This window comes from Halichoeres trimaculatus, unplaced genomic scaffold (assembly GCF_033239565.1).
Source record: "Halichoeres trimaculatus isolate MK-OKI-2021-1 unplaced genomic scaffold, fHalTri1.1 fHalTri1_scaffold_15, whole genome shotgun sequence".
In the NCBI taxonomy this organism is placed as follows: domain Eukaryota; kingdom Metazoa; phylum Chordata; class Actinopteri; order Labriformes; family Labridae; genus Halichoeres; species Halichoeres trimaculatus.
In genome coordinates, this window is record NW_027437193.1 from 1,229,335 (window position 1) to 1,243,006 (window position 13,672).

At 46.8% G+C, this 13,672-nt stretch overlaps 1 protein-coding gene across 1 annotated transcript; it reads right to left on the minus strand.

Moving 5' to 3' along the window:
* Positions 1-398: 398 nt before the first annotated feature.
* On the minus strand, positions 399-11,002 carry marchf11 (membrane-associated ring finger (C3HC4) 11). Its single transcript, XM_074687799.1, has 4 exons — positions 9,940-11,002; positions 5,942-6,097; positions 3,088-3,280; positions 399-1,139 (listed from the first exon to the last, which is right to left on the minus strand). Exons 1-4 carry the CDS (start codon positions 10,270-10,272, stop codon positions 817-819), a joined length of 1,005 nt encoding a protein of 334 aa, XP_074543900.1. The 5' UTR covers positions 10,273-11,002; the 3' UTR covers positions 399-816.
* Positions 11,003-13,672: the final 2,670 nt, after the last annotated feature.

Consider the following 13,672-nt stretch of genomic DNA (forward strand, 5'->3'; position numbering starts at 1 on the left):
CTTTTTAATTTTTGGAAAACAAAATAAAAAATTGTGTGAATTAATTTTTAAAAGTCATAACTCGGTTTAAAAAAGTAGCAAGTTGACAAATAGACCGAAAAAGTTGCAAATTTTTAGCCTCATTAAATCACATTTCTTCATCACATGAAGCATTTGATTATAATTATTTGTCATTAATTAATCTCATACTAACTTCTTCACTTATTCTAATCTGTCACACCAACTCGCCATCTTCTCACTCTTTTCCAGATTGTTCCTCACAAATGTCAAATTATTCTCATCAACTTGTGACTTAGATCTTTGATTATCTCTCTTCTCCTCTGCCAACTTTTATATTTTTGAATTATATTTTTTGACAATGGCCCTAAAATGCCATCATCCAAACCCCGCCCCCAAACCCCGCCCCCAAACCCCCAAATCCACCAACCGAACACCACAGGGCTCCTGGAAGCTAGAAAAGATGGATAACAGACGATCAAACACTGTTCGCAGCAGCTGCATCTTCACAGGAACGAACCATCTGAGGGGGGAGTCATTTTAAAAGCTGTGTTTTCATTTTCTCAAAGCCAAATCATCAGGTGTGACGTCTTTTGTGCCGTCTGTGCTGTTTTCTCTCAGACTTTCATTCCCGTCCGTCAGCGTGTGAGGGTTTTTGAGGACCGGCCCCAGAGCGGACGAGCAAATTGTCTCGTTAAAATAAAAACATTTTGTAAGAGGAAAACCTGTGGGTAGGCGTCACCTGTGAGGGGAGCTCTGATTGGTGCTTCAAAGATCAGCCCGTCAGATGTTTGGTCCCTGCAGAAACGCCGCTTGCTGTTACACCGACGTCACGCGGATCACCACCTCCCCTGAGTCACTGTCCTGGCTGAGGCTGTTGCGGGGCACCAGGCCGGGGCAGAAAGGGGCCAGGCAGAGGCAGGTCCACGGCTGGGGCCCCAGCTGGGTGGGGTTCAAGGGGCCGCTGGGGCCAAAGGTGGCCAAAGGCAGCCAAAGCGTCCTGGGGGCCAACGAGGAATGCCCGGTGCTCGTCTCCTCCAGGTCCTTGGCCTTATCGTAGCTCTGGACGTCCCAGTGGAGGTTGACGGCTCGCCAGCGCATGAAGACGTTGTAGACTGCTGCCCCCTCATGGACGATAAGGCCTGGTGCAAGACGGAGAGGATTCACTTTAAACACTTGATTCTTATCTTTTCAATGACTCACGCTCCAGGAAACACTCAAACCACACAGTACCATTTTGTTTTTCTCATGATGTGGTTTCTTTCCCCTCAGAGAGCAGTTATAGACAAACGTAGAGTGAAGTTACAAACCCTGACCCCGCCCTGAAAGGCTCCATGAGGACTCCATCCTAAAATATCTGACTGAGTCTGACTTTAGGATCTATCATTGTGGGTAAACCCCTGATAAAAACCCGATCAGGCGCTGACAGGTGTGATGTCAGCCTGTGTAAACTCTGGAGCACGCTCAGTGAACTGGAGTCAAGCAGCCGGAGGATGAAAGTAAAACAATGAGGGAGCAGTTAATCTGTGAAAGCCTGGACTGTAGCTTCGCTCCATCTGTGTCTTATGTAACAGCGTATAGACAGGAAGTGCATCTTCCTTTCTCACTGATAAAAACAACAGCCCATAATAAGGCAATAAGAGAAACGACTTACACAGCATTTTATCCCAGGTGAGAAAAATCATCTGTTCAGAATAAAAGTGTTTTTAATGAGACTGTAAATATGTTTGTTTCTGCTGTAAAGATCAACTTTCTTTGGCTTTTGTTGCCAGTCTCTAGTGGTCACTCAAGGAACTGCAAGTTTTAACACTTTTGCATTGGCCCCATATTTATAAGTCCCTGAGAGAAGTCTCTAGGTGATCTTAAATAAAAATATTTTCCTGATCCTAATCCAGACTTTAACGTGAGATTATCAGCTCCAATATTACAGGTTATTGCTAAATGCTACTTCTTAGCTAGCTTCCTGAGCAGGACCAGGTTGATTTACAGCACATCCAAGTGTCCATGACAACACCAAGCCAGCTGATGAAGTTTATCAGAGAGAAGAGAGATCTGATTTTTTCTCTGCTGAAAACGATTTCTGTGATTAATTTTGTAGTGATGGTGGACACTGGAGCCTAACTGTCAGACAGAAAAAGGACAGAAGAGAAGAAGAAAGACAAACAGGAGAGAGATAGAGCACCAGCTAAAGGCTAACACACAGACTAAAGGCTAAAGCATAGGCTAAAAGCTAATACATGAGCTAAAGGCTAAAACACAAGGTAAAGGCTAAAACACAAGCTAAATGCTAAAACATGAGCTTAAGTCTAAAACATGAGCTTAAGTCTAAAACATGAGCTAAATGCTATAACATGAGCCAAAGGCTAAAACACAAGGTAAAGGCTGAAACAACAGCCAAAGTCTTAAAAATATGCTAAATGCTAAACCCGAGCTAAAACATGAGCTAATAGATAAAACACAAGCTAAAAGCTAAAAGATGAGCTAAAGGCTAAAACATGAGCTAAAGGCTAAAAGACAGACTAAAGGCTAATAGACGAGCTTAACGCTTAAATGCAAGCTAAAGTCTAAAACGCAAGCTTAATGCTAAAACATGAGCCAAAGGCTAGAACACAAGCTAAAGGCTGAAACAATAGCTAAAGTCTTTAACATATGCTGGATGCTAAAACCCGAGCTAAAGGCTTAGACACAGGCTAAAGTGTTAAACACGGGCCTAAGGCTCAAACACAAGCTAATAGCTAAGACACAAGCTGAAAGATGAGCTAAAGACTGAAGCATGAGCTGAAGGCTTAAACAAGAGCTAAAGGCTAAAACCTGAGCTTCAGGCTTAAACACAGGCTAAAGGCTAAAACACGTAGCATTGTATGGCGAAGAGTTGTTGTGTCCCTGGTGACTAGCAAAATGCTAAGATATACAACATGACTCTCCTGTTTGCCTGTTCTTCCTGTGTTGGCGGCATAGCGCCCCCTGCTGTGTCAGAAGGTGTATGCTTCCTGATAGTGGCTGTCGTGAGCGTGTTATTGTAATATTACATCATTAAAACATTCCCATAATGCACAGGTGTTTGTGTTTGTCACAAGGTGCCGCCCTCACCTACGCAGACCAGGTCCATGAAGCCGTACATGCCGTAGCAGATCTGGAAGAGGACGTCCCGGCGCTGCCACACGGCGTGCGGGCTGAGAGCCGACCACAGCAGCCAGGAGATGCTCGCCACCAGGAAGAGGGAGCCCAGGAAGACGGCGATGATCTGCACCTTCTCCACCAGCGTGATGGTGATGGACTGCCACTGCACAGAGAGCAGAGAGGACAGAGGCTGAGGCTCCTCACAAACGTCTCCTCTCCGAGTGTCAGCAGAGTGATGGTGAAGCAGAGAACTGCTTCACCATCACTCTGCTGTGTAAAACGCCTCGTCTGATTGGTCTAAACCAGCAGCTAAGCTTCTACTGGGTTAAAAAGACAACATCACATCATCCTGATCCTCTGACACTGGAGAAAACCTCCAGAAAGGTCAAAGAAAAGGATGGTGACACGACGGGGGAGTAGACTGGAGGAAAAGTTGACAGACTGACAGAAACGAGGTTGGAAACAGAGAATGGTTGCTGCTAATCGGGTGATTTCAAAGCTTGTCGGAGGAAAAGCTCTGCGGCAGGCTGAAAGCTGAGCTGAGCCTCAGCTGTGTGTGCTCAGTCTGCCAGTGACTCAAGTCCCATCTGGAGAGAACAGATCTGAAAAGACCTGAATGTTCCTGGGAGGAATGGAGGGGGGGGTTGATCCTGAGTGCTGTATTTTAGGCGTCATGGTCTCGTCTGTGCGGCTGTGAAGGGAAAAGAGGAGAACAACAAGCAAGAACAGTCTGTACGAAGGTTCTAGAACACAGAGATCAAGGGCGGAGAAGAACAGGAAATTTCTAGAACACTGAGGTCAAGGGTGGAGAGCAACAGGAAGGTTCTAGAACACTGAGATCAAGGGCAGAGAAGAACAGGAAGGTTCTAGAACACTGAGGTCAAGGGTGGAGAGCAACAGGAAGGTTCTAGAACACTGAGATCAAGGGCGGAGAAGAACAGGAAGGTTCTAGAACACTGAGGTCAAGGGTGGAGAGCAACAGGAAGGTTCTAGAACACTGAGATCAAGGGCAGAGAAGAACAGGAAGGTTCTAGAACACTGAGATCAAGGGTGGAGAAGAACAGGAAGGTTCAAGAACACAGAGATCAAGGGCAGAGAAGAACAGGAAGGTTCTAGAACACTGAGATCAAGGGTGGAGAAGAACAGGAAGGTTCTAGAACACTGAGATCAAGGGTGGAGAAGAACAGGAAGGTTCTAGAACACTGAGATCAAGGATGGAGAGCAACAGGAAGGTTCTAGAACACTGAGATCAAGGATGGAGAGCTGCTCTTGAATATACACACCAGATGAACAGCCCACCTCTACTTTGGCAGAGCACTGCCGCCATAGTAGAATCTGTCTGAAATCCCTCCCTATCCACTCTATAGTGAATACGCCATGTTGTCGTGCTGTCTGAAATCTGAGTGAGCATGGTCATTTACCGTATAGTCCACTCAATGTATCCCACGATGCATTTTGAAAAGTAGTGTATTAGCGATGCTCACTATATGAGCAATATATCCCATCATGCATTTGGGTTCAAACAGAAGAAATGTCTGATTACATGTTTAATGATTACTAACAGCATGAAACAACATGAAAAACTGTCAGAGAATAACACTTAGCTCCCTGTTTAACTTTCAGACGAGCCCGTCTCACAACTTTGAGCTGAGAAACAAACAACACGGACATTAGCCGCTAAACTGTTCATCGCGGGTGATGCATTCACTGGACCTTGTAATTCTTAAACACAGCATAAGTTCCACGTAAATATATGGTTTATCTATTTAAAAATAACGTGTAATAAATGTTTCTATTATATTTGGCTGTTGCAGAAAATAAGCTAAATATAATATTAGGTATCACTAAAATAAAAACTGTTTTGCAGTTTTTAGGAAAAGATATAACTGTAAATCCCCAGCCGTCCGCGAGCGACTCAAGAGTAAATACGTCACCGTCAGCAGCTGGAGAATGAGTGAGTAATGTCTGAAATGTTGTTTTAATTCAGCTGATTCAACTGAGTGATTTCGGACACAACCTCAGTGTCACACCACCGGAGGGCACCAGAGTGAAGCCTGTGTGGAACTGACCGTCTACAGTGAAACTGAGACTCACCAGAAACAGAAAAATCAGGGGTGAAACAAACAAGAAAAGACGTTTAATTTTCTCTGTACCACAATCTGAACTCTGGATTGTGTTTATCCATCAGAGTTTCCTCAGATCAGAAAACTGATCCAGGACATGAGGGACAGGTTCAAGTCTTCTTCCTTGTTTTATCTGAAGCTGTTCAGGATTGATCCCATGCAGACCAGAGGTTTGGATTAAAATGCTGTCGGTCTGTTGTGTGTGTTGGAAGTTAATTTCTGGGTATTTTTTTACTGTGTGCTTTCTGTCCCTCCTGGTACACTGTAGTAAAGCTGCTGCAGTGCCTTCCTGCTTTAAAAGTAATCTGCTCTTCGTGTCAAACTGGATTTAGACGAAGCGCAGACGGCCTGGTGGTTTGGGTCGTGCTCTGTGACGTTGGCCCAGGTTTGAATCCAGCCTGTGGCCTCTTTCTGGCATGTTATTCCCCACTCTCACCTGGTTTCCACTGTCCTCTCTACCATCCAATTAAAGACAGAGAAAAAGCCCAAAAATATCTTCAAAAAGAAAAAAAACAAAACTGGAATAAGACATCACTGTTGTACTTATAATCTGAGGTAAGCATACAGGTGCAGCCGCATCACAAAAGATGACAGAAAACACCACAACATCTTCCTGTTGTGGTTCGTTTTCTCTCAGGACTCCAGGGTCAGAACAGAAACCAGTTAAAGTGAGCCCAAAGCGGCGTGGAGCAGGGACGTACCTGCCACGGCCTCTTCATGTTGATGGCGATGACCTGGAAGCGGTAGCAGCAGAGCTCGCAGGTCCAGCAGCCTCGCTCGCTGATCCACTTCAGCAGGCAGTGCTGGTGTGTGTACCGCACCGAGCCGTCGCAGCGGCACGGGTTCAGCAGGTCGCCCTGTGGAGAGCAGAGAGGTCAGAGGTCAAACAGGCGCTCAGATTACATCAGGGGGAGTCACTTAGAGAAACATCTAAAACAAAAGGAGGACTGGGGGTTTCTGGGTCCACCTGAGAACCTTCACCTATCTGAGTCTTCCATCCATCCTCAGGGCCAGCGTGTCAACTTTCACATCATCTAAAAATCATTATTTTCCCGCCTCTGTTTGGCCTTTCCTCACAGACGCCATCCATCACAGGAAACAGCGGCCCGCTCTGCCGCGGCTCAGATAAACGATGGTCTCTGGGAGCTGCTACTCGCGGATATTAACGGCCGGATGCGGCGGGCATTAATCTTTACAGCCGTATCTACTGCTTCTGATGTTTTCCTTCCTGGAGGCATTCCTCCAGCAGCCATTACCGCCGCTCCGACCTGCCGGCTGGGCGCTGAGTGGCATATTAATAGTATATTAAGGTCAGCGGTCTGAGCGCTCGTTTTTCATCGTGTCAGATTAACCTTGTGGGTTTAAAAGCACCTCGGAGGCTCTGGCTCGGATGGAGCGGAGCGAGGCCGCTGCCCGCTCTCAGAGCGTGGCTGACTCCTCTGAGGGGACGAGATGGAAACATCAGGATTATTTTACTCCTGGAAAAACCAACGACTCTGGAGTCCACGAGAAGGTCGTCTGAGTTTTAGTTTTAGTCCCATTTTAGTTATTTCCATACGTGACCTTTAGGTCCAGCTTCAGCCCACGACAACTCAAGGGGTTTTAATCCAGTTTTATTTATAAAAAGGGGCATTCATGAAATAATTTTGTCATCGTTAACGAAAACAACACTGCGACAAGGTTGCAGCCTTGAAACACCCAAAATCCAACCCAATATCACACACATTATGTCACACAACCGTCACTTTGGATGAATCTTTGTTATCTAGAAAAATGACCTGACCCTAAAACTCAATGTGTCCTCCTGGAGTCAGTAACTCCTCCTCTCCCTCCGACTCCTCAGTGATGAATATTCAGAGTGTGGACTTCCTGTTTTGTGATCTAACTGCTGATCCAGCGCGGCCACCAGCCTCGTATCACAACCTAACATCAGTCTGGGTCTGGAGGCGGAGTTATTAGATTAGCCCTGCTAACAGGCTGTAGCCCACATTCAGGAGACAGGATGTTCACCCAGACGTTTACCGCCCTGACGTCTCTTCCCCTCAGCTCAGCTCAGTCCCTCACGGCGGCGCCCGTCACGGTCCACGCAGACCTGCTGAGAGTTAGTCAGACTGATGTTACAGAGACGTTTGTGTCGGTCTGGGTCTGACAGATATTTCTACCAAATCTCACCTGAAGGTAAAACCTTCCTCAGAGGCTTTAAAGCTGTCCTGTGACACAGAGCCATACCGCGTTTAAAGAGGGGTATCACTCTGCTCTCACATGCTGTAAACGTGGACTTAAAGGGCCAGTGCTGGATGTTCAGACTGAGCATGTGCAGACTTTCAAACCTTGACAAATTCACGTTGTAGAAATCCCTGAATCTGTCTGTGAACAAACTCAGCTCTAAAAACTGCTCCAGATCTTCATGAGACTAAAATGAGATTTGCTGAAATAATGACATCATAGCATGAGGATCTGCCCCCAACAGGCTGCCACAGAGCTGACCAATCAGAGAGAAGAGGGTCTATGGAACAGAGCGCCTTAAAGAAACAGCACTTCAAATTAAGCATTCCATCAGGCTTAAGGGTGTGTTTTAGCCTTTAGCACATGTTTTAGCCTTTAGACCATGCTTTAGCCTTAAGATAGTGTCTTAGCCTTTAGCCTGTTTTTTTTTAGCTTTTAGCTTATGTTTGTTCTTATGTCTTGTTCTCATGTTTTAGCCTTTAGCCTGTGTGATGGCCTTTGATCTGTGTTTTAGCCTTTAGCCTGTTTTTTGGCCTTTATTCTGTGTTTAAGCCATAAGCTAATATTTGAACCTCTAGCTAGTGTTTAAGCCTCCTAGCCTCTGTTGAAGCCTTTTGCTAACTCTTTAGCATTAAGCTAATGTTAAAGCCTTCAGCCTGTGTTCAAGCCTTTAGCCCATGTTTTAGCCTTCAGCTCATGTTATAGCTTTTAGCTTATGTAGCTTATGTATGCTTTAGTGCTTTAGCCTTGAGATTGTGTTTGAGCCTTAGGTCTGTTTTTTTTTTTTTTTTTTTTTTTTTTTTTTAGCATTTTAGCCTATAGTAGAGCCTTAAGCTCATGTTTTAGCCTTTGGCCTCTTTGATAGCCTTAAGTCTGTGTTTTAGCCTTTGGCCTCTGTGTGATCTTTAAACTTATGTTTGAACCTTTAGCTAGTGTCTTAATCTTTAGCCTGTGTTGAAGCCTTTAGCCCATGTTTAACTTAAGCTTATGTTTGAAACTTTTTCTTGTGTTTTAGCCTTTGGCTCATTTTTAACCTTCAGTCTGTGTGTTAGCCTTTAGCCTTTTTTTTTTTAGTGTTTAGCTTATGTTTGATCATTAAGCTCAAGTTTTAGCCTTTAGCCTGTGTATGATCTTTTAGCTTATGTTAGAACCCCAAGCTTGCCTTTTAGCCTTTAACCTTATTTAAGCTTTTAGCTTAAGTTTGAACCTTTAGCTAGTGTCTTAGCATTTAGCCTGTGTTGAAGCCTTTAGCTCAAACTTTAGCACTGAGCTTGTGTATAAGCCTTTAGCCCATGTTTTAGTCTTTAGCCTAGTTTTAACTTTTAGCTTATGTTTGAACCTTTAGCTCATGTTTTAGCCTTTAGTCTGTGTGTTTACCTTTGGCTAATGATTGAGCTTTTAGCTTGTGTTTTAGCATTGAGCTCATGTTTAGCCTTTGGCTTGTGTTTTAGCTGCTACATCATGTTTTAGCCGTTAACTCATGTTTTAGCATCTAGTTTGTGTTTTAGCCTTCAGCTCTATTTTAGCCTTTAGCTCATATTTTACACTTTAGCTTGTGTTTTAGTCTTTAGCTCATGTGTTAGCCATTAGTCTTTGTGTTAATCTTTGGCTAATGATTGAGCTTTAAGCTTGTGTTTTAGCTGTTACATCATGTTTTAGCCTTTTGCCCCTGTGTTAGCCTTTATCTTGTGCTCTATCTCTCTCCTGTTTCTCTTTCTTCTTCTCTTCTGTCCTTTTTCTGTCTGACAGTTAGGCTCCAGTGTCCACCATCACTACAAAATTAATCACAGAAATCGTTTTCAGCAGAGAGAAACACAGATCTCTTTTCTCTCTGATAAACGTCATCATGTTGTCATGGAGACTTAGACGTGCTGTAAATCAATCTGGTCCTGCTGGACCTGATCAGGAAGCTGAGAAGCAGCATTTAGCATTAACCTGTGATATTGGAGCTGATGATCTCAGGTTAAAGTGTGGATCAGGATCAGGCAGATACTTTTTCTAGATCACTCAGAAACTCCTCAGAGACTTTAAACAGCTGAATGATGACATCAGCCTTTGTGGTAAAGGGCCCCTGGAGGCCCCTGGAGGCCCCTGAGCTCACAGCTGCTGATGTTGAGCTGTCCCTGGCGCTGAAGTCCCTGCAGCAGGTCTACACTGTAAGATCTAAGTTCACAGATCTATCCTCTGTCTGCTCTGATTGGCTCCCCCTGTGATGTCCGTCCAATCAGAGCAGTCTCCAGGCTGTGCGCAGCTGTGAAAGCCTCCACTCAGCAGGTTCACCTCCTGTTAACCAGGCGAGCTGCTGCTGTCAGCCAATCAGAGCCCAGCACTGGCAGGACTGTGCCCTCACCTCCATTCACTCTCACTCCCACCATTCACAAACCGCTGGCTCTGGTCTGATCTGGTCTGAGGGCGCTGCAGGGCCCGAGTGGACGTGGCCCCACTCACGGCAGACCGGTTCACCTGCAGTTACCTGCTCTGCGCCCTGGAAGCAGATCCTGCAGCTGGGGGTGGGGATGCAGTTCTCGCTGCTGCAGTTTGAATGCATCGCCTGCGTCTTGCACGCTGTGCCTCCGACAGCCCCCTCCTCACTGGAAATGTTCCCCCCACATGCATCCCTGCAGCTCCGACCCCCGCCCTCCTCCTCTTCCTCCTCTCTCTGCTCTGCCTGCTCCTCATCGTCGGGGTGCGGACGTCCTTGGGAGCTGTCCGGTTCGCCTTCATCCCAGGTGTGGTGGTGGGTGACGGCAGCGCCTCCCCTGGCCTCCCCCCCAGCTGCCCCCGCCTCTCCCTCCTCTGTGCTCATGATAGGATGAAAAATGGAGATTAAGTTGCATAGATGCCACCGACAGATCACACAGTATCCTCCACTGCGACGCAGGGGTGTGCTGCAGCCGTCAGGCTCCCAGATCCGCGGATTCCGAACCGAGCCGTGCTCCCGGAGCCGAACCTATGGCGTGGCTGCTCGGCTGAGCCGTGAATCACCGGGGTCCTCCCGGCGCTGCAGCGCGTCTGTCTGCTCAACCCGCCTCATGCGCTCCGGAAACCCGGGGAGCATTTCCCAGCAGCCTCCATGCATCGCAGCGGGACCCAGCCGTCCTGAGGCGCCGGATTCCCCTCTTCCTCTCCCCTCCTCCTCCTCCTCCTCCTCCTCCTCCTCCTTTTTAGCCCCACAGAAGAAGCTGGACACAGCAGCAACGAACACCGTCCTCCACTCGGGACGAGCCGGGCTGAGACCCTCCGGATGTGGACGAGCTCACCCTGCTGAGGGGCTCTTGAGCAAAAACCGAATCCTCCTGTAGAGTGCGCGATGAGTCTTTCTCTCTCAGGAAGCAGAGAGGAGCATTTCCCCGGGGAGATGAGCAATCAATCACATTATTATCCCATTAATATGATGGAGGAGAGAAGTTTGCAGAGCCGTGCGCTCTGCTGCTGCTGCTGCAGCCGCTGTCAGGAGGAGCAGAGCTGCATCACCTCCCAGCAGCAGTCCGCCTCCTGCCTCCTCCTGCCTCCTCCTGCCTGCCTCCCTCTGACAGAACTCTGTGTGCTCAGATGAGGGGAGCAGGAGCACCCTGTGGGTGCTGAGGGCTCACCTGCTGGGTGACTAATGCCATCATCACTGAGGGTGGGGCTGATTATAGGAGATTCAAAAACAGAAAACATCTGATTAAAGTTTATCATGTCTCCATTCAAACCAGGTCGACATAACTAAAAGTTCAGTTTCTGAAAAATGGGCCACAAAGTGTGTGCTCAAATATTAAAAACCCAACACTGCAGTTCCTCAAACAGCCACTGGAGGCTGTTCCCAAATTGAGCCAATCCCTGCAGTGCCCCATGCAGAAATAAACATGTTTACAGTCCAACAGGATGAAAAGGTATATGTATATAGCTTTTGAGCTTTTGAGCGTACCTCATCTGGACATTTGGGGAACTGCATCCTCCAACAAATAACTAGACTCTAATGGCCTTCTTAAACCATCAAATGTAAAAAAAGAAAGAAAAAAAAAAAGGAAGAAACAAATAAATTAATGAATCATTTAACAATAACTCAGTGATGTCATAACTGGTTTCTGAAGCCCAACAATGGCGGTCAGAATATCGTAAAAATAAAACTTTTGTTCGGCCAATCCTGAAGTAAAGAGGCGGAGTTAAGGCGGGCTTTGTTTGCTTACAGCTAACAGCTACAACTCAATTTAAGTTCTCACTCCTCTGAGTTAGCCACACCTCCTTTTGGAGCAAAACTTGGTCAAGTTGGCTTTTTGAGCCAAGCCTCAAGTGGACGGTGGAGGAACTGCAGTTTTGGTGAAGACTGACATATTGGTAAAAAGAAATCTCTTCAGTTCAGAATAAAAGCATCAGTACGCACTGAACAGGAGCTGATTTTTTTCAGTTATTCAGTTTTTTCTGATCTTTTAAACCTTTGAGTTTTGCCCATATAAGGGCGTGGCTGACTTGATTGACAGGTATGCAAAAAAAAAAAAAAAAAATAGGTGGGTCACGGTGAACTTGAGTGGAGATGGACGTGTGTGAATGAGACAGGCTGTCTGTTTAAAAACTTTATTTAGGTCTTTGGACGGAGCAGCTGTGGGCTCTCCTGACGGTAAACTGGGTCAGATCCACAGAATCGGTTCTGGGCGGCAGTAAAGGACACCACCACACCTCATGTAGCTCCTCTCCGGCCTCAACGCAGACCTGATGATAATAAAGTGCGAGGAGCCATTTGTCAGAGGAGACTGCGTTTCCAAGAAGACTCTTCCTCTCCTTTTTCTTTTCTTTTTTTCTTTCGTCGAGGATGTCTATCGCTTTCCGGGGAGCGGGCCAGTAATGGACTCTAATGCAGCAAAGGAAATTATCCACTCATGTCCAATCACTACCTACGAGGCCCCGATCAATACCAGGTCCCCAGGGCTCGGAGGGAGACCGGGATCGTGCTGAGAGCAGGGAGGGAGGGAGGGGGCCTGGTGAGCGGAGACAGACTCGTGTTTTGTTTAGGTGGGGTCAGGGCTGACAGGGACGGTCTCTGGATCTGGTTTTGGGTTGTACCCCGAGTCCGACTGCTCGGTCTGTCTGACAGATTATTAAAGCTGTGATGTGAGGGGTCAGGGTTTACCCCTCTGGATCCAGATCCAGGTCTGTTTGGGTTTGAACAAGTCCAGAGAAACAACTTTTTGAGGGGATAAATGTTAGACTTTCTAAGTGCTGGATTAATAATTCAGATACATTTATGCATCAGATTTTAACCCTTTAAAACAACAACCTGGTTATTTTTCTTTTCCTCTCGCCTGGAAATGACTCAAGGATTCATAAAAAGTCACTTTTTATCCCAAAAGTCTGCAGTGAAGACTGATTTCTGACAGACAAAGAGCTGACAGGCCTGGCTCAGTGGGCACAGAGGCTGCTCGCTGGTTATTAGAGCTGAATCATGTTTAACTGGATTAATAACAAACACATGAAGCTCAGATTTCCTCAGAAGGGCTCTGATCAGAGCAACAAAAGGGAGTTTGAGTCTGGATGTGACAACCAGACTCTGTAGGCGAAGTCACCGCATTAAGACCATATGTGACGGTTTTATTTTCTGAGTGAAAGGTGAAAAGTCAGTGGCGTCCTGACTCTGGGTAGCTGAATCACCTCCGTGCTAATGCCTCTCAGCCATCTGCCCCGTTTCTCTCCCCGAGCCGTCCTGATCAATTAGTCTCCTCCTCGCCGTCGGCCTGTCTGCCGGGCCCCTCCCCCCTCTCTGCTTTCCTGTCGACGCTGCCAAACGGCGGCGTGCCGGACAGGCAGAGTGCCCTAAACTCTGAAAACCATCACGCCGCAAACACTCTCCCAGCCTGCGAAAGGAAGTGGAGAGGCTGCCAAAGATAAAGTGGAGGACCACAAACAAATGGAGTAACTGAGCTCATTAAAGGGGCGGTGTGGTGGGTCAGCATCCTGCTCCGGCCCTGATCAGCTTTCCATTACATCATCTGCACCAGGCTCTGAGTCATTGATGAATCTGACGCACCTGAAGAGGAGCTGGAGTCGTTCTCTGGAGTCGTTCTCTGGAGTCGTTCTCTGGAGTCGTTCTCTGGAGTCGTTCTCTGGAGTCGTTCTCTGGAGTCGTTCTCTGGAGTCGTTCTCTGGAGTCGTTCTCTGGAGTCGTTCTCTGGAGTCGTTCTCTGTAGCACAGGACGGATCCAGCTCTGAAGAGACCAGGATCCTCACAC

Coding starts and splice junctions, on each gene's coding strand:
- marchf11 (XM_074687799.1), bottom strand. CDS start 10,272: ATGAGCACAGAGGAGGGAGAGGCGGGGGCAGCTGGGGGGGAGGCCAGG. Junction 6,098..9,939: donor GCTTCCAGGGCGCAGAGCAG/GTAACTGCAGGT, acceptor TGCTCTCCACAG/GGCGACCTGCTGAACCCGTG. Junction 1,140..3,087: donor CATGGACCTGGTCTGCGTAG/GTGAGGGCGGCA, acceptor GTCTTGCACCAG/GCCTTATCGTCCATGAGGGG.